At 46.7% G+C, this 20842-nt stretch overlaps 2 protein-coding genes across 2 annotated transcripts; both read right to left on the bottom strand.

Annotated features, from left to right (window-relative positions):
• Positions 1–1368: 1368 nt before the first annotated feature.
• LOC129595969 (uncharacterized) lies at positions 1369–2087 on the bottom strand. Its single transcript, XM_055493106.1, has 2 exons — positions 1804–2087; positions 1369–1633 (listed from the first exon to the last, which is right to left on the bottom strand). Exons 1-2 carry the CDS (start codon positions 2032–2034, stop codon positions 1391–1393), a joined length of 474 nt encoding a protein of 157 aa, XP_055349081.1. The 5' UTR covers positions 2035–2087; the 3' UTR covers positions 1369–1390.
• Positions 2088–15759: 13672 nt separating this feature from the next.
• Positions 15760–19513, bottom strand: LOC129595952 (kelch-like protein 2). The gene is made up of 6 exons (XM_055493087.1): positions 19184–19513; positions 18700–18976; positions 17903–18146; positions 16823–17431; positions 16400–16480; positions 15760–16304 (listed from the first exon to the last, which is right to left on the bottom strand). The coding sequence occupies exons 1-6, from the start codon at positions 19450–19452 to the stop codon at positions 16042–16044; spliced, it is 1743 nt and encodes a 580-aa protein (XP_055349062.1). The 5' UTR covers positions 19453–19513; the 3' UTR covers positions 15760–16041.
• Between the last annotated feature and the right edge of the window lie 1329 nt (positions 19514–20842).

Consider the following 20842-nt stretch of genomic DNA (forward strand, 5'->3'; position numbering starts at 1 on the left):
ATCAGAAAATTCATGTTCGTCGATTTCAAAAAAGCATTGTGCGTTGTACGGTATCTGCAGTTCATATTCGCATGATTGTTTTGTACTGGAACGCTAGATACAAAGATACGTATGTACTCGTGTGGCTTTGCGTTCGGCAGTCACATTTATACTCGCAATAAATTCATTAATAAGCATTCGTTTGTCGCAGCAGTAGTACGAAACAAATGAGTTTACCATCAAAATGGTTTTTGCGATGACTCGGTTTTCAAACAGATTGTCAATCAACAACCTGATATTTTAATTACAGTAGAAGTAAATAAACGACTCGATGAATACGCAAATAAGTGCTGGTACATTAATTAATGAGCGAAAGAAAGTCACATGTTCAAGTGCATCTCAGTTAAATTAAAACCCGACACTCAATCTGCACTGCAACTGTTGAATAAAAGGTACCGAATATTCTATCTAAACAATTCCATACCAAAAAATTTAATGCCGAAAGCTATCCTGTGAGGACTGCTATCTAACCAGAGCTGCCAGTGGCAAACATGGTTGGACTCCGGTTGACGGTGATCGTAAGTCCTATTGTGCTTCTTAATAAAGTCGGCTGGTTTCCGTTGTACCAGGGCTGAGCGTAGTTATGGGTTCCGTGGATGTAGCCATCATTGAAGATGTATCTGGTGACGTTGCCGAAGCAGTCGTCGTACCCACAGTCATTGTTACCATTGCCCCGGTAGTGGTGGCGGGTGAAATCAAAATAGGATCTTGTGAAACCTTCGGTTTTCGTGTCTGCTGAAGTTACAGCGCTGGTAACCGTATGCTTCGTCATTCCCGTTGTACCGGTGTCGTAGGTTTTGTTGGTAACTTGTTTGCTGTAGTTGATTCGACAGTCAAATTGCTGGCAATTTAAGATGAAAAATGCAAACAAACCAGCGAAATCGCTCATGAAAAATTGGCCATTTTGTTGTCAAATGCAGCCCTGCAATTTACTTATCTTTCAATACGATAAATATTTAGTAACAAGAGGAAACGCAACGGAAATACTTAACCATTTTCAATCCTTCAAACACGAGCGTTTACTGGCGACACGAAGAGCGCTAACCATCGCTCCCTTGTATTCATAGCTGTATTATTATCCATCGCTCCCTTGTATTCATAGCTGTATTATTATTTATCACCAACCGGCCGAGAGAAACTTCGCGTGACAAAATCGCCTAAGAAACGACAGTTAAAATAACTCTATTAACCACCGGCAGTCAAACGACAAAATTCGCAAATAACACCGAACATCCGCACAAAAACAAGCTGCATCACAAGCAGCGAAGGGACAAAATACTGCCGAAACTAGTTGATCAGTGAAGAAACGAGTGTGCGGCCGGAGCGGCCGTGTGGCTCAACGGACAGCCGTTCAGGGACGCCAGGCGCGTGTCTCCACGAGGGTCCGGAAGAATGCCCGCTCGTCCGTTTTCCCAAACCACAGGCGCCCCTTGCAGCGCAGCTCCCACTCCTCGGCGCACTGCACCACGCAGCCCAGCGCCAGCGGCGACAGCTGGGAGAGGGACAAGGGCTGACGGAAAACCGCATCCTTGCACCGACAGCCGCCTAGTCCGGGTGAACCGTCCAGACCCAGCGCCTGCAGCCCACACAACGTCTGCAAAGCAACCATGCATCAAGTACACTATCTTCCGCTTTCGGTTCCCCGCAAACCAAACAAAATTTCGTTTAAACTCTGCTGAATGGCGTGTGGTTGGAGTAATTGGGTACTACTTGAAGTAATACTTGCTGAGATTAAAACACAGCAGCAAGCTGCACCTACGGTACCTGGCACAGCATTTTCATCATGGTCCCTTCCCAATACCGCCGGCTGTGTTTCTTGAGATGCAGTTGCGCCCGGTTGGCCTTGATCCAGGCCACCCATTCGGCCGCCCGCCGCACCTCCTCCCCGGTCACGCGCCACTCGACGCTCTCCGCGATCAGCGTCCACACCGTCTCGGCCAGATCCGCGCTGGCTACCTGCAAACGGGCCAGGGAAATGTGGGCCGGTATGTCCATGATGAAGGCCACCGTATCCCGGTTTGGGAGGTCCGGCTCGGTCGCACGGGGGTTGACGCTGAGCAGGCGCACCCGGCACTGCAGCAGCACCACCTCCGCGCCCGGCAGCCGACCCAGCGCCTCCGCAAAGTCGTCCGCCACCCGGATCTCGTAGGAGTCGTACTCCTTGTTGCGCGGACAGGGGTCAACGGACAGCTGCCACTCCATGCGCACGAGGTGCACCACCGGCACACGGATGCCCGGGAAGTGGGCGGCCATCGCGGCCACCTTCAGAAGGGTGTCTAGATACCCTCCGCGGAAGATGAGGTGGCGGGTGGCGGTGCGGAAGCAGTGGCGGAGGGTGGCCATCAGGGCGTAGTCGGCGAAGGGGTAGCTGTTGGGCCCGATGACGAGGACGTTGGCCAGCACGCCGGACTGCAGGACGCCATCCCAGAGGGCGCAGACGGGGCGCACTCGCGTCTGCTGGATCGTGTCGAGGTGGGCGAAGACTGCTGACAGGAGCGGCAGTGAAAGACGCAATCCGTCGTCACCGGAAGAGGCCACGGACAAGTCCAGCATTCGCAGCATCCGCGGCAACGCCAGTTGAAGGCGCGCAGCATTCTCCTTAAAGCCAGTCTGCAACATCAGCATGTTAACTTTTGTATGGTGTCTAATTCGCTCTACATCAGCGCGTCCATGTCCGGCCAGGAATCCAGGCGCACTGAATAACTGCTAGGCTTGCACTTTCAGTCACAACTTCCAGATCGCAAATTGCAAATATTAAACAAAATCCATTTCGAAATTAAGCGGGTTTACGCAAGTCTGAGAACATTTGAAATTACTCTGGAAAAAGTGCTGTTTTTTTCAAATAATTTATATCAGATCCTAACATTAGAAGATTTAAGGGGAAAGGGCAGAAAAACGTTGGAATTTTAACACAAATCAAAGCATCCTTACCCAGTGCGGCCATTCTTCCCAGTCTGGGTCCGTGCGCTCCACATAGAAAAAACCGGCGTCAGTGTCCTCCAGCCGGCGCACAAACACAAACCCGGGTCGCCGCTCGACAGCCATGCCGCATCGCAGCACGGCCCTGCTGCGGCAGCGGTCCCGCCAGGCCTCCAGGAGACAGCGCTGCACTGGCTCCGGCAGGGCGGCGCACGAATCTGGCAACTGCACCTGGCCGACGGCGTAGTCCCCGCGGCGCACCAGGGCGCCCTCGTAATCCTCCCCATAGTAGTCCCGCAACGCCGCCTTCCCGGGGGGCCCGCTCGCTCCGGCCAGCATGCGCTTCCAGCTGGCCTCGTCCAGATCCGTAGGCGGGTAGCGGATGCGGGTGCTCGGGAGGACGAGCAGAGGCCCGGTAGCCACGCCCGCCGCGTTGAGCAGACGCAGCGGAGTGGCGCTTAAACAGATGAGCAGCCGAGTGGGCGAGTACAGCGCCATCTCGGCGCTGACCCACGTCCAGGGAGAATGGGGCTGCGGACGCAGCAGCACCTCCATGAGGCAGCGTTCACCCTCCGTGGGACTCTCCTCCAAATCGTTGCCAACGCCAAACGTCCGGTGAAAGATGCGTCCGAAGGGGATCAGCTCGCGGCGCCGACCCGCGCACATCAGGTCGATGTACAGCCCTTTCTGCGCCACATCCACGACACGCCCGAACAATAAGCGCCCGCTCGCATCCCACACATCGACTGTGTCGCAGCCCTCGCCCACCTTCAGCGCAGTCTCCCGCACCATCACCTCCACGGATGCCAGGCTGAGCCGCTGCAACCGACAGACAAGAAACGCAACATTAGCACAGAATATAAACTAGGCAAGTGCACCGCTGCTCGCTAGCACTAAAAGACCGAAGCGAAGCTAGAAATACTTCGAGAAGCACATATTATACCCTAACTAATCCACACATTAAATATCTGTACCAAGGCGGATCTTTACAATTTAAACAAAATAAATCCAATCAAAGCTTGTCCAGAAATAAACTGCCTAAAAATTAAAATTGAATCATTAACTTTAAATTATCATTGAAGAAATTACAAACAACAAATTTAATCAACACGTTAAAAATATTTTAACAATGTGGTAAATTTAACTAAATAAGTAAATTCAAAAACGAACACAAACAAAGCGTCTGGCTGAAGTTTCGATCTTCTCAAGAGGCTCGCACTCAGAAATTCATGCAATCTCACCATTGGCAGCTGATTTCCTACCAGTGTTACCATGCTCGTATAATCTGAAATTCCGAATTCTTCGGAAAATGTGCTTCCTTCTAAAGTTAGTCAGGAAATCAGTTACGAAAATCTAGAACGCACTTTCCCCATCCCTCCACCGTCAACCGCTGATGCTTACATCCTCAGAAATTCCCCGTGTTATCTCCGTGCACAGTAAGCACAAAAACTGCACGGTGAAGTAGGATTCACGGGAGAAAACGAGAGGCAACGCTGTTAGCGAAAACCAGCTGTACAGAGCTAGAGTTCGTGTTCGCGGACTGCGCTGCATTGTGCTCACCTTTTCAGATCCATTTAGCAGTGGAGCGTGACACCGAAAAGAAAAGCAGAATCCCAATGCGGACAGCATGAAACGGTAGTCGAGATTGGAGTAAGTACTAGCGTGAAGCGATGAAAATTGAAAATAGCAGAAAACTGCTAGCTAGCAATCAAAAATTCACTGATATTGACGGACAACTGAAATTTCCACATTCAAATGGCCACACGGGTTAGTTTGGACTGCCAATGGGCAGCGAGTTTGAGGGAAGCTGGCATGAAACGAAAAATGGCGAGCCAATAGGGGGGATCTGTTCTGAGCTTACGCTCCTCCCACTATATCGAGATAGGTGAGACGCCGGTCGTTCTGACATGCGCGGAAGCCGGAAGGTGTTTTCGGGGTTCGTGCAGAGCCATCGGTTGAAACGAGATGGCAGCACCCAATCAGACTGCTAATTAAAAATTACTAATACCGTTTTAATTATGTACGTACTGCAAGCAGTGTGTGGGACTGTGACGTAAACCGACGTGTCTACCAATGGTAGTCTATGGCAATGTGGATTGGCTGTACTGATGTACTGACAAGTGAGATAGCTAACGCCTAACAGCGCTGCTCGAATCCTAGCTTAAACTCGCACGTTCCCTGTAACGCGCACGCAATAAAACCTTAACTAGCACGCTCCGCCCCCCGCTTGCAGATACGCTTGTTCAGGTAGGGGTGAATGAGATCACCTCATCATACTATCACGTCATCATCTCGTCATCATTCTGCCCGCCTGGCGTAGCTGGGTTTTGGAACCGCTTCCGATATTAGGACATTCGCTACAAGGAATTTCAAAGTTTACTTTCAATGGTATTACTGTACTATCCACTTTTGCTGGTGAGCACCACTGATGCTGCGAAGTCAGTCGAGGAATCCGAGCTGCCTAGTGCCTACTCACTGTCAGCAAAGACTACAAAATATATCTCGCGATCTGAAGGTTTAGCAGTATATCTCTTGCTTCCAGATTCTCCAGTTTCTGAGGTGAGATCCCAGTTGCATGGATAATATCGGCCAAGCATTGGGGTAAATTGTTGCACTGCTGGCATGCTCGTTGTCCACTGAATGCAGTTCTCGATGCTGTCTCGTAATACTGTAGATATTCTACTGTACACAAAAACACTCAAAACTATAGATATTCTGCACACAAAAACACACAAAATCGATATCCACACAAACGCACATATATATATTCTGTAGATATTCTGCACACAAAAACACTACATATACAACAACTGCATATTGTACAACTACGTATTGTATAATCAGCACAAAAAACTGTAGCAAGATTGCAGTAAATGCTGATTAATATGAAGCGTAAAAGTAACAACATGCCGCAATCAATCATTTTCAAATTACCTAGCCATAAAAAGGAAAAATTAAGAATGCAGATCTACAGTGCTACCAGATAATACTATGCATTGAGAATTTATTCTCCACCGGCGAAACATGAAGAGCATATGGCACCTACCCGTTAATACGCTGTCAATATGTACGATACCTGCATTTTCTAAATTGATTTTTCGTCACCCCCCTGCACAATCGCCGACGAATTTACTTTATTAAGCATTCTCTCTACTTACTCTGTTTTCGAACACAAACCGAAATTTTTCTGAGTGGGAGCCTCTGACCGGTCCGTGGTTAATACGCCCAACCAGTGGCTTTGGAGTTGGATGAGTCAATAGCAGTATTCACCAGAACTTAAACACGAGTTTCTGGCTTCGCCTCGGTCTCTTAGTGCTAGCCCAAAGCGGTGCACTCCCTAGTATCTGGTTATAAACTGAGATCTTAACTAAAACTAAGTTGTAAACACAAGAGAGCCAAACGGAAAAATTCCAGAAAAATACAAGCGTACAAAACGACGTTCTGAAGAGATATTAAACAATTTCCGGAAGGACGGTCATTCCATTAGGTAAGAATCCGCACTGCATATTACGACCAAAACAGTAGATTCACCACACATCCACTCGTATTGCAGGGGGTTCATCTGACGTTTCACGTGTTTTTACAATTATATCAAACAGGCCTTTTAATCGCGAGCCGCAGGATGTCGCCGTTTTTAAGTTATAGCGGGAAGATAAAAAAATTATTAATAAAAACCTTTTACTGCTCGTAACTGAGCGCGGAGTCGTAAACATCGGATAGAATATTTAGTCCATGAACTTGCGTGTGGTGAGCGCTGGAGTGTCCTTGCATGGAAGCAGGCGTGACCTTTCTCCTCTGTAACGCACTACTCATTCCAGCCGTTAGTTATATACAAACTCGAACGGTGAGAACACGTACAAATCTAAACTACAGCTGAATTCGAATTTCGAAGACTCTCATTTTTGAATGGCAACTACGAGCCCACGGCCGGATAGCAATTACCGACTTTATAAATGATTTTTTTATTAAGTGCAACTATTTTTTCCGCTGTTTAATTCTCGTTGATCTGATATATTTATACTGCTAACAGATGCATTGTTATTAATTATAATTTGTAAATCGCTTTTGTTATGGTAAGTAGTAAGGTTTTTCACCGTTTTTGCAGTTGTGTGAGTTTGTGGATGAATCGTTTGATAATTCCGATAGTTTCTTCTCCGAATTAAAACGCTTCACTTTACCGACTTTTCTTGTTGTTTTTTTTGCAGTCCGCTCCGCGACAAATGAATGAAGACTGTCCGCTTTTAAATTAATTTTTTAAATTTATATTCGACCGGAGCGAAGCGAAGGTCCTCTTAATTCAACACCAATGCATTCGTTGATTTCTGTCCGTTACGGAAATCCGTTACGGAAGTGCGTTACGGAAGTAACAGTATGACGTCACCGCAGCCGACAGCGATGACGTCATCGCTGGCCACCGTGACGTAACGGCTGTATAGAGGGGCACTGCAGCCATTGATTTCTGTCCGTTACGGAACAGCGTTACGAAAGTAACGCCGTGACGTCGCGGCGTGACAGTGCGTCAAGCCGCGACGTTCGTCCGCGGATGTTGTTGTGTTGCGGGCTCGGAAGTTCTGTTACATAAAATTGTTACATAAAGCGAGTTTGTCGTTTATTTTTTAAGAAGGCCCGAGAACAGGTTGGTATGTTTTGACAGTTACGGTTGAGACAGTTAGTATACGGACAAAAGTCCACCACATGACGCAGGCAAGGCAACTGGTAAAATTTCGTTAGCTTTAAACACAAAAGATAAAGCTCAAAATTTTACAGTTGCATTAAGGTGTGACTAAACAAAAATATTTTTACAACGTTTTTTAAAACTTTTTAAAACTTATTTGTCCACAAAAACCCCATTGGCGCTAGAACGATTAAGAGATATCGTTTTGAAAGAAGTGGTCAAGAAGGGAGAAAGATTCATAAGTTGCCGACAAGACACTAATTTTGGTATGTAACATTCAGTAACCTAAACGAAACCACAGAGTTACTAAAGTCGCACAAGTGAACGCGAAAGATCGGGAAATGGAGTTTTGATAGGAAAAGCCCGTCACGCCGCGACGTCACGGCGTTACTTTCGTAACGCTGTTCCGTAACGGACAGAAATCAATGGCTGCAGTGCCCCTCTATACAGCCGTTACGTCACGGTGGCCAGCGATGACGTCATCGCTGTCGGCTGCGGTGACGTCATACTGTTACTTCCGTAACGCACTTCCGTAACGGATTTCCGTAACGGACAGAAATCAACGAATGCATTGGTGTTGAATTAAGAGGACCTTCGCTTCGCTCCGGTCGATTACTTAGTAATAATTATTTATTGTTATTACCAATAAAACTTTTTATGATGTTATAATATAACCATGATGCACAAATTTTTTTCTCAACAGGAATTTCTGTTAAATGCAACAGGTAGGCAGATATGACTGTGCTGCTTCCATCTGATCAACGGAATACAGCACCGCCGTACTGATTACTTATTACACTAATTAGTAGTGCCCTGCAACGGAGTACAAAATTGCGTCCAGTCCGATCCGAACTTAAAAAATTTTATCCGAACCCAGTCCGACTCCGAATTCTAAAAATCGTACTCCGACCAATCCGATCCGAAAATATTTTTGGCCAATCCGAACCCACTCCGATCCAATCCGAAAAATTTTCCGAAAGAATATTGCTTAATTTTATTACACATCCCCAGATTAAAAAAAATTTAATGCCGAAGCAGTTAAAAATTTTAATGCCGAAGTACCGTAACATGGCATTCAAAAAAATTTTAGCCATGTTGTCGGTAGCCAAAAGACTTCAGAATTCACAGGTACAAGTTTCTTGGGCATAATAAAGGTTAAGCTAGAGGATTTATATATACAAGATTTTTTAGGTGAATTTAGTTTTTTAGCACTACAGTGTTGAAGCAATTGGAGAGGTTAGTTATCTATCCTCACTGTCAGATATCTGTATCAGATCTTTTTGTTGTATACGCTTCAGGCCACGGATTACCCACGTATTAGTTAGGTTCAAAAATAGGGACAGAAATTTAGAGGGATGGATGTTTCTAAACGTCCGGAACTAAAAATAAATGGTAGTTTCGTGCATTCCTTAGTGTAAGTTTATATTATTATATATAATGTTAGTATATATAATTAGAATATATTATTATTGTTATCTTAATCTCAAGTATTAATCGAATTACAAGTGCTGCAAATAAAAACGGGAAGTCGGTGCCTAGCGAAACTGACTGAGCTGCACAACACATGTGGTCCGTTTAAACTTTAACCGTACTGTAATAGTTATACTAAAATTATTTGATAAGACAATAACAAATAACGACATCATAACAATCGTAAAACACTCAAAATAATAAAAAGTGTCAGGAGAATTAATAAAAGGAAGTAAAAGAGAATTAACAACAGTCAACTAAACAAAAGCAGGTACTTCGATGAAAATTAATTAAACGCAAATGGAAGTAGTTGACGAAAATTTTTGTTTTGAAGGCCGGTGAAATTTAATAAAAATTAATTAATAAAATTTATTTAATTACGGATTATTCGGAGTCTTGATTGCATCCGAACCCGATCCGATCAGGTGCACATAAACTCCGAAACCACTCCGACTCCGAATTTTCCAGATTGAAATCCGTCCAATCCGGTCCGAAAATCGGAGTGGGTTCGGAGTGGATCGGATTTCCCAGTCCGTTGCAGGGCTCTACAGTAATTAGTAACTGACGACATATCGCTAGCAAATTTTTTTATTTATTTGTTTTCTGTTTACAAAGCCAAGACATATTAGCGATTTTTTTAATGAGTTTTATTAAGTGCAACTATTTTTTGCGGGTCGCTGGTTTTATTAATCTTCTATTGCCTACGCTTTGCATTGCTTTTGATTTACAATCCATAATTTGCTTTTGTATAAAATGAAGGCAGGTTTGTCGCCGTTTTTGCAGCTCTGTGTGTTTGTGGATGAATTGCTGGATAATTCTGATAGTTTCTTTCCCGAATTAAAATACTTTACTTTACTCACCTTTTTATCGTTCTTTCAATAAATAATTTTCATTGGTATGGAATGAGCGTAACTCATGGCAGCTATAAATAGTGTAAACCACAGATGCTTGTGGAATTCGAAAGCAGCCATTGCAGCTGGATATCACATTAATTTGTCATCTATTACTTTTATATGTGCAGCAAGTTATTATAAAGTCAAGTGCAGTACAGAAGCCGAAGATTGTAGAATAGGGGCACAGCAAACTATGCACTGAGGCATTTGTATTTCGGAAAGCCTTAACTTACTTGTCATATTATGAATTTTGATAACATTGAAACGGATCAAAAAAGATTTTTTTGCCGCTATATTGAACAGTGAAAACTGAATGAAGTGATAAAACAGAACACTGAAGTGTTCGGCGGTGGACCCAATACCCGTTGTTCATCTTATAGCTTGCTTGGCTTGCGGCAACTGTAAGTTTTCCTGTCCTTTTTGCATAACAAAAAACTGAAGAGCATTAAAAAATAAAAAAAGCACATTCTTGCAGATATTCTGTTCAGTGTATTCAAGACTATTGCCGCCGCCCGACCCGTCGGCAGTTTAGCAGGGGAAATGACGTAAGTACCAAAAGAGGAAGTGGAACTGGTCAGGCTGCAAAAGTCATCGTCATCACTTTACGCATGAAATCCAAAATCTTCACCCGTCAAAATCAACTATCTAAAAATTAAACAACAATGTCTTCCGGCAATCGGCATTTATTCGGGAGCAGCGTCCAGCTACTAACCAGCTTCAGACTGATGTCCCGCATGTTATCCTTGTGCAAGGGCCGTCGCGACCTTTTCGGGGTGGGGGGGGGCGCTATTGTTCTCCCCGAGGGCGAAATAAAATTGCAAGCAACACTAAGAAAGCTTCAAATTCTGCTGCCTTTGTCCGCGTCATCTGCACTGGGGCCACTTCGCGCCACTCCAGGTAGTTTCTGTTGCGCGGTACAGTATGCGAGCCACGAACGTGGGAAATCTCAATCGAATAGGCGACCAGTGGCACTGCGTCGCAGCCGTCGACGCCAGTGGCCAGATCCTTCAGGCGCCACAGGCCGGGGTCGATGGTGGATTGAAACCGTACACGCTACTTGCATCGTTGTATTCGCAATCACCCACGCAGAGGATCTTTTCATTTGCACCTAAAACTAGCAAATATACGGTTCGCCTGCTCGTTTCTCCGCAAAATGGCTATAGTACGTCCGTCCACGAGGTTACTATAATATCACTCAACGAAGAGGCGTACTGTACTTAATTATTTTGCAATTAATCCAAACTGTGCCAACCCAGTTAACACAAACAGTCGCCTGGAGAAGAGCTGTATTTCATTGGCCGGGAAACTTATGAACCCAAAGTTCACAAAGTAACACGAGAAACGCGTTCTACTGTTTTCTCAGGCCAGCTTTCCGCTTGGGAGTGACTACGAGAACCTCAAGTACTCTGTTTTGTAACCACAGAAGAGCAATGGCTTTGGTTTAATTAGTTTTTACGGAAAAGTGTGGCCGTGCCCGCCTTCTGTTTATTGCAATATATTGGAGAACACATGTCATATAAAATGATGCGTTAACACTCGTATAACTGCAAGTCCTCACCGCACGAATGACGTTCTGCAGTGCTTCGCCATTTTCCTGCCGAAAATTTCATTGGCAGCCATTTCGAACTACCAGTCCTGTCGATCCTGGTCGCCGAGGAAGATACCCCGAACGTTCTGCAGGACAGCGCTACTGCTGCCGACAATGTTGCTGCCGTGGTTCGAAGTGATGGTTAAGGTGACGTACAATGGGCGGCAAAAGTGGCTACCAGTTGAGCCGACGCTGCCGACCGGTTTTAGCGGCTTTATCGGTCGGGTCTACTGCAGTCATTTCACTCCGTTGTACAGTACTCGTTGAGCCGTACTGCAGTACGACTCTACGAGCGTACTGTAGCTTTGGTCGCTTCAGGCTTTGAAGCACAGAAAGGTAATAGCGTTTTAGTTCAAATTCGTATCTTGCGGTTCTTTTCCAAATTTAATTTACTTAGGTTCCCAGTGAATATTAGTGATAGATAATTAATTCCGATTCGTGCATCATCGAGATCCGAGTATACTCTATACAGTCCTGTGGATCAGTTGCCATTTAGCACCCTAACAAACAGGTACGAGTTGGAGAATTTTTGCTGGACATCCCTGCGCGGGAATTGTGGATACCGTAAAGCGTAAAGGGCCTGCAAGCGCATCGTTTTGCTTTGATTGTAGGCTGCGATCCGAAGTTAGTGTTGTCAGCCATGTTTGCGGAACGGCTAAACTACGTCAATTTTATGGGCGACAACAACGTTTTCCTGCATGGCCGCGTCATGGCCGTGTCGGAGAAGGGACTCTATATCGATCTGCTGTGCCCCAATCGTCGCCGCGAACTCATTCCTATTAACCGCGTCTTTCTATCCAGTCACTCAAAATTCAGCGAATGGAGCTATGACAGAGCATTGAGGCGGAAGGCCTGGACGATGCTCCCGGTGGAAGTGTTGCGCCGTGAAAATCCCGATGGAGCGTAGCGTTAATGGCCCGGGGACCTGATTAACGAAGAAGCGTCGGGATCAGCGGATCGGCTTGGGGGCTCTACGGTGGTGGTCGTGCAGGGGAAGGATGACAGCGGTGCCATCTGGACGGACATTCTTCCCAAACACCGCGTCCGTTTTCCCGTCTGGCCAGAAGATCGCGACGAAGAGCTGCAGAAATCGGTGGTGACTTCTGCTGCGGACTGGAGAAGAACGCTTTGTCAAACGCAGTATTCCACTGCAGTTCGAGTGGCGTGCACTATCTGCGGCACTGCTGTGGCAGGAATGGCTGAAAATGGGACTGCAGACGAAGCGGGGAATAGTTTGGCGACGTGAGAAACTGACCCAGGTGATCGGTATGGGTGTCGCGGATGGACAAGTGAGCTATATTGTGGAGTTGAACGGGCGGGATGTCGGCCTTGCGCAGCGGCAAGCGGAAGACGTGGCATAGGTACTACGATCGCGTAAATGTTTAAGACGCGGGCAGCGTACAGTTCTAAGAAAAGTTGCCATGAATATTACTGACTGCATCGTGCAGTAAATGCTAGTGTTAACATTAACTGAAATTTACTGGGTTAAGTGGGGACCGTATCTTTGCTAAGTTACACTGAAATTCTTGCAGAAGACTGCTGGGTCGTTGCACAAGACATTACTTGATCGACTCCCGGGCATTCTGAGTGCTGCGAGGCCTCCTGTTGAATGTCTGCATATCAGTGGAACGACTGATGAATCCCGTGTTCTGGGTGTGGATGAGGGGCAGCCGGTCCTTTCCCACCTGGACATCCTGACACAGACTAAGCTGCGCGCGGTGTGGCCCGCGTGGAACGCTATTCTGGACTCACCGGCTCTAATGGCCAGCATCATCATCGAGAGAACCGCTGCCAGTCAACGTTTGCCGGATGTCTAGTACACCCTCACGGCACCCATCTTCAAGTGTCTCCGCTCCTCCACCAAGTACGTGATCATGCATGAACGCGAACACCCCATACAGACGCTGAATGTCCTTCGCTTGTTGGAAATGATTCACTACGTGGGACGAACCCGTCCCGGGATCTCTCTAACGGCGTTGTATCTGGTGGGTGTTGCGAGCTTGTCTGCCGAACCGAAATGCGGATTCTTGGAGCCGGGCGAGTGCGGGGTGCACCGTCTCGTCGACGGATTCGGGGAAACGGCTTCCTTCAAAGGGTTCTTGGATGATCTGATTGCGGCGTGCCGCGGTCTTCCGTGTATTGCCGTCTTTCTGGTCCGCTGCCAATTGTGTCTGCGCTACAACGGTGCAACGCAACTGCTGCTGAACCGCGACGTCCTCTTACAGCTGAATGTCGACTTCGACAATGTGCGTCTGCCGTTGACCGGGGATTTTGCGTCCACGCTGTGGAATGCGGTGGAGACGGCGCTGTCGGCACCCAGCAATGCCGAGATGCGAGCACTGTCAAAGTGGCTGAAGTTGTTCATTGCGGAGGAGCGGAGGAGAGCCACAGGAAGGCAGTTTGTAAAGTAAGGAAATCCTCTCATGTCAAAAACACCAGTACTCTTGGACATCATTCGGAAATAGATGGTTCTTTACAATATGGATGAATTTCTTATTCCAGCGCATTTCTTGTGTTTTAGGTCCTGTGCATTACGGAAACGGCTGATCCGCGTCCGTCGTGGCAGTAACGCGGGAGAAAGTGGTGCATAAAGGCAGAAAGCCTGCACTGCAAGAAACTGTCACGTATTGCCCTGCGCTTTCTAATGCTTCTGCAAGGGGCGTAGCTGCATTAAACCTGTTGTGTGAAACGATTCCTAGATTCTACAATCTACAGCGGTGTTAACTTATTTTTACAGTAGCGTTTCCCCATTAAAAGTGTAATAATTCTTGTCACTCTTCTAACAGGCTTTTCTTGGTTTATTACTGGGTTCTATTTGAAACGCTTTGATCGTTTGATATGGGACAGCTGATTGGTGTTTGCGACATACGTTGAATCTGAAATGAACAGCGTAACCGCTACGAAGTTCCAGTATCTTCATCATACACTAACTCACCTGCATTTCCGATAGCTGCATCCATTTTAACAATATAAGTGCGCTCGTAACTTACAGGAAACTTTTCAGAATTGGCATCTCTCCTGTTTAAGCGTTTACGGTACATATATCTCTGAACTCATCACTCACAGAAGAAATATTGCCGACAAAAATGATACTGCTGATAATGGAAGCTAAGGAGACAGCAAGTGTTCTGCTACTGTCACCGCTCTAAACGGACTTGTGCCTACAAACGCCGGAAGGACCTGGATTTGCTTGGTTCAAACTCCATCAGTGTCGTTTTATTGCGGGGTAATGCTGCTTGTGTTCAGGAAACGCTTTGTGTCGGTAGGAGGCTGGATGAAGTTTATGTGCTGAAATAATGTAATGCGTGACACATGTCTTGTGTTTGACCAGTGCTAGTTTGAACAAGCCAATAAAAGTAATATACTGTCCATGTGCCAAGTGCAATAAACCGGTTGATGTGTATGGCTACCACGGCTTATCCTGTTCCTTCTCTGCTGGGAGACACGCACGTCACGGCGGCTTAAACAGTATTGTGTGCAGATCGCTAGTGACGGCTGGGATCCCGGCAAGACTGGAGCCCCGGGGGACGTTCCACACTTCGGATTGTCACCCTGATGGATGCACCACTTTTGCCTGGAAACGCGGAATGTGCCTTGCATGGGATGTGACCTGCGTGGACACTGTTGCGTTGTCCCACCGAAAATCTACGTCGGCCACCGCAGGCTCCGCTGCCGCGCAAGCCGAGAACAAGAAAGTGCGCTTGTAGGCGTATCTAAATGGCAGATACGTTTTCGTACCACTAGCCTTCGAAACACTTGGCCCATGGGGAAAGTCAGCTATCTTATTGGTGAAAGAAACCGGCAAGCGACTGCAACTTCATACGGGTGACCCTCGCTCTCATGAGTTCCTTCGTCAACGGCTGTCGCTGGAGATTCAGCGTAGTAACGCCGCTTCCGTACTCGGTACAATGGAGGGAGCAACAGCGTTAAACGAGATTTTATTACTGTGATTTACTGTTTTTGTTCTATGTTCGGTGTATCGTACCCGTATTTTATGAAATAAACAACCGATAATAGATGATATACTGTCCGAGTCAGTAAGCATTGGCTATGATTTTAATTTTGCGACGCTGATCGTCATGTTGTTGAAGTCTCGTTTCTTGCTTAGCTTTCTGTTACATTTTGCACCGAACCGAGTTCAACGCACAGCGATCATTAATGTTTGCAATAATAAAAACCTGCCTACCGACGATCATCGAGAAAAAAAAATCCCACTTCGCAATTCACATCAGAAATGCCACAGAAAGATCTCGGAACTTAAGGGCTAGCCAAGGATAGCAACTGCGGACGAGACCATTCCCCAACGTCACGCAGTCAAGAAAACGAAATGTACGTGTGCGGATCAAGAAACAGACGCAGGACTGAAAGTCAACTCCTGGTACGCGTGTGCATCAGCCCGGCTTGAAGACGAAGATGTGGTGTCATGGAGTTGAAGGGCTTGCGCTCCGCTTGCGGTGTCATTGCTTCCCATTCCAATGCCGTCGCTTCCGCTTCCTCTCGTTCTCCCTTGGTCGCTTCATCTTCATGACAACACAAGCCATGCCAGATTTGCCCTCCGGCAGTCGGCAGTTCTTCGGAAGCAGCGTCCAGCTGTCCGTCTCATCATCATACACTTCGATGGTGCCATAACTGTCCCATTCCTCTACATCCCCTCCAATGACGTACAGCTTCCCGTCCAGGTAAGCGCATCCGGGACTAGAGCGACTCCTGATCAGATCCGCTGCAATAATATCAAATTGGGTTTCGGATAAACCTTAGTTTTAGTGCCAATCACAGTAGAAACAGTTCCACATATTACAGCGGAACGACACCAACCTTTCCTTATCCACTGACCACTGGCAGGGTTATACGCATCCACGCGCACAAACCGATTCACATTAGTGATACTACATCCACCTAAGGAATTCATCACAAAAACTGGGAATTAATATTCATTATTACTGTATAAAAAATTGCGCCTTATGATGTTCTGTCCATATGCTCGCCGTAGTACGCTGCCTGTAAACGTACATGTGCCTTGAGTTCAACCGCTTCTATTACAAAACGGCAACCATTCATTTCATTATTAAAACCGAAACACGCAGAAGATTCTCAAAATTTTCCAAAACAATTATCCAATACGGTATTATTTCTTTTTAAAGGATCTGGTTCCTGTAATTTTATATTAACAGCCGCAATACTGTAATCATACGAAGTGTTCAAGTACAAATTATCCCCGCTCACGTACTACACGCGTACCGAAAACGAAAATCAGTCCGCCTGCTCCCACGCAGGCAACACAGCCGTCGATGTCAGCCGGCATGTCGAGCAGTCTCGTCCATGCATCTGCTTTTGGGTCGTACGAGAAAACCGGATTGTAAACTTCCGCGCTTTCCCCGCCGAACACGAACAAGCGACCGTCACAAGCCACCAATGCAAATCCCGCCAACTCAACCGGTAGCGGAGCGACTGCACTCCAGGTATCGCTTTGCGGGTCAAAGACTTCCACGGACGTCAACGAACTGAAGTCCATAGGTCCTTGGTTAAGAGCACAGCCACCGACGGCGTAAGTGCGACCATTCAGCACGGCAAGCGTTGTGTCCGTGCGCGGTGTCTGCATGGGAGCCAGCTCGCGCCACTCGTCAAAGAGATCCAAGTAGTGGCTGCCGCGTCGTACGGTTTTCATGCCTTTAAAATGGGAAATCAGAATGGAAGTGGTGTCCAGACATGCTGCGCTGCAGCCACCAGGCGGGATGTCCAGATCCTTCAGGGGCCACACGGCGGGCACCGATGGGCTGAAAACGAATGTGGTGCCTACATCCCTGTAGTCGTCGCAACCGCCCACGCAGAGGATCACTTCCTGCGCACCTGAAACCCACAACAAAATAACGAAACGCATCAGGTGGGAAGTGGAATGCCAACAGGAGTCTACAGTTTATGAGCAAAAAGGACGAAGAATTTCCCATAATGATTTTGCAATTAAACAAGATCGTACACAATCAAATCGACGAGTACACCACAATCAATCGGATCATCCACTGATTAAGCGAACTAAATTTCATGAGCCGGAAAATGCGCACCCTGACACGAGCATCGCATTCTAAATTCTGATGGGATTTTTAAACAGGTAGCGCTACAGAGTGGAGCTTTACGTACATTCCCTCTTGACCCGAGAAGCTTGACACGAGAAGAGAGATACTGGTTGATTTTTTAACGTTTAAATTTCAAATCGAATGGAGTGTGACCCGAATGGCACTCTTTTAGTTTGATAGCTATTCCGTATTACAATACTGTAAATTCTGCATTCATTAATACAGCCGCGTGGTGATTGGTCCTTACCGCACGAATGGCGTTTCACAGTGCTCTGCGCTTCCCCGGCGGGCACTCCGTTGGCATCCATTACGGACAGGTAATCGTATCGATACTGTTCGCTGAGAAAGGGAACACGGACATTCTGTAGAACACTTGGCAGATGCGCCAGTCTCCCCGGATCATGGTCATGGTCCAACCAGCGCACCACCGCCTGCCATACTTGATCTTCGCTGAACACTTCTACTTCATCCGAGGCGATCAGCGCCGTCAGCTGCAAACAAACTGACTGTATGAATCCAAATTGAAGCATTTCATCATTATAACTGGCTTGCTTGATCACTGCCGTATAAAAAATTATACTCGTAGTCGTGGAATAAGGCGCAACGCAAGTTTAAGGCAAATAGTTTCGACCGCTTTCGAAATATGCATTCGAATAAATAATTTTAAATTAAAAGGATGCACTTTTAACATTCGTTTTTGACATTTTTTTCTGCAACGAAGGGAAATACTAAAAGTTATTACCTTATTGGCATTGCAAAAATTGTCCATTATACTTTGCTAAATCGACATTTAATTCGATTTCTCCTCTAACAGTTATTAGATATTATTTAAAAACTTGATTTTCTACTTCAAAAAGTTTTAAATACTTGAAACCCGGTTTGGCTTTGCATTAACTCGAGTTGAACGCGTCTGAAGTGTTGACCGTTTGTTAAACGGTGTCAGGAAGTGAAACTGTCACTTCCTGACACCCCACCAATGCACACGCAATGTTCTGAACCGTGTAAGACTATAGTCCGTTCTCAGTTACACCCAGCAGTCAGCACCTGTTGCGCGTCCATCTGCAGAAATTCCTGGCTCTGCGCCACGCGCACGAAGTGTGGAAGGATCAGTTCCAGAGCTGCGTTCGCCAGACGGTCGTTGTGGCACTGCGAAGCCAGAGCGTGGACGGCCAGGCAGTTGGACAGGCACAGGCGCTGCTCCACGTACTCCCAGCACAGTCGGACCACTCGAGTCATCTGCAGGAACTGCGCCGCAATCACAATGGGCCCCACGTTGTCATCGCTCAGGTCCAGATCCAGGGTATACGCATACTGGATCAACCTGAAGGATCATTAAGCGATTACTTCACAATACACATTTTTGAAAGACGACCAGATAATATGATGCGAAATCTCGTGGTAGCATCAGCGCATCAATGAAGGAGCAAAACAGGTGTTTCATGCAGAGTGCAATGCTCGAACACTATACATCACACCTCTCGTTGCAGCATGTTTCTTTCCCTATGGTTTGTTACACAGTGCCACTCACTCGTTCAACGTACGGCTGTCGATGTTCTGCAAGTGGTATTCAGGTTGTGAAGAGTCCTTCCAGTCCTGACAGAAAGCTGCCCGAAAGTACAGGCTGTGCGCGGTGAGAACATTGCGATGGCAGGGAATGCCCACCGCGGATTCCTCGCTGCCCAGCAGTACAACATCGCACAGGCTCCCCGTCAACTGCAGATCACGTAGTTCGCGGAGAAACTCCACAGCCAGGCACTCGTGATGAGGCTGCTCGGGACGACTTTGGGGCTTCGACATAATACTGAGGACGACACGGGGTGGTCCAAACAACGATAATGGATAGGAGGCGTTCAGGGACAAATCGCAAACAGTTCTTAGCTGCAACTGCAGCTCTTCGTCGACGAGAGCGACGCGATGACGACGACGCGTCGTAATTCTAGTTATTCCAGTAAAGTGTACTCGTACACAAAATACAGTACGTAACTGCACTGAGTACCATTTACGTGCTGCAGCTGCGCTGCGATAAAGAAGTGCTACAGCCGCACATGTGTGGCGGTGTCTGCACTTATTTCGCTGTAGTGGCTCGCGTGGTGTGTCTTTAGTGCTTTCGTCATCGGTTGTTTATAACGCAGAAAATTTAAAAACGCGTGAACCGATTTTAGAAATTTCAGGTTCTCTGGAAAGAGCAAACTTTCCTGAATTTACATTCAGGCAGAAACGTCCGGCTGCGAATTTACAGTCAGGCAAGGTCGAAAAAGCAGAAAAAACTGAGTTCCCACTTCTGCTGGTTGCAGCGTCAAGAATTACGCGCAAACTGGCGCACGGTAAGTCGGTAAATACTGTAAGCAAACAGACTGTACATGCCGGTCAAAGGAATTCTTCATGGGGGATGGGAACATACCCGGAAGTAAAACTGCACGCCGGGAGCATCGTTATTTTTATGAGCAAAGTAGCCAAAGAAATACCGAATTTTATTTTTCAATATTTCCTTCGAGTATAGTTTTTATTTTTATTTAGCGGTTAACAACTGTACTGTACAGTGTGCATACACTACGTAACCCTGCATTTTTGTTTTTATGAAAGTCTTTTCAGTACAGTACATTAAGAATGAGCGGTACGGTACTGTATGCCGTCATTGCTGTGTAAGTGAATTGTACAGCGTACCGCTTACTTGCGTTGCGGGTCTAGCTTTAAAGTGCAATCTTGTACTTGTAGCTAGTACTGTACTGAGTACAGTACTGTAGCGGCTCGATCAAGTGGCACCACAGAGTTGGTGTACGGGAAAACCGCACACACGCAGCGTGTGCATGCTCATGCGCTTTGCAAGCACGAGTAATGCACACTTTGCAAGTGCTGATTTCCCGTACACAGACTCTGTGGTGCCACTTGATCGAGCCGCTACAGTACTAGGCTACCAGCTACAAGTACATTGTAAATTTGTACGTAAGTAGTGCGTACGTACAGACGGTACGAGTACAGTCGATAGCAGCTTCATTTTCGTTACCAGTGAGTAGTTATTGCACTACTCCTTTTTATTCTTTACAGTTTCTCGACCATCTAGTGTCATCCTCAGTCCGCTGTCGCAGTCCAGCAGTTGTGCCGACCAGCCTTCTGACGTGCGCCTGGCTCTGAAGTTTCTCCGCGAACTACGTGATCTTTAGTTGAAGGGGAGCTTGTGCGGTGTTGT

This window comes from Paramacrobiotus metropolitanus, unplaced genomic scaffold (assembly GCF_019649055.1).
Source record: "Paramacrobiotus metropolitanus isolate TYO unplaced genomic scaffold, Prichtersi_v1.0 Parri_scaffold0000084, whole genome shotgun sequence".
Lineage (NCBI taxonomy): Eukaryota > Metazoa > Tardigrada > Eutardigrada > Parachela > Macrobiotidae > Paramacrobiotus > Paramacrobiotus metropolitanus.

Coding starts and splice junctions, on each gene's coding strand:
- LOC129595952 (XM_055493087.1), bottom strand. CDS start 19,452: ATGTCGAAGCCCCAAAGTCGTCCCGAGCAGCCTCATCACGAGTGCCTG. Junction 18,977..19,183: donor GACAGCCGTACGTTGAACGA/GTGAGTGGCACT, acceptor ATGATCCTTCAG/GTTGATCCAGTATGCGTATA. Junction 16,481..16,822: donor CGGACTGATTTTCGTTTTCG/GTACGCGTGTAG, acceptor TGAATTCCTTAG/GTGGATGTAGTATCACTAAT.
- LOC129595969 (XM_055493106.1), bottom strand. CDS start 2,034: ATGGACATACCGGCCCACATTTCCCTGGCCCGTTTGCAGGTAGCCAGC. Junction 1,634..1,803: donor TGATGAAAATGCTGTGCCAG/GTACCGTAGGTG, acceptor GTTGCTTTGCAG/ACGTTGTGTGGGCTGCAGGC.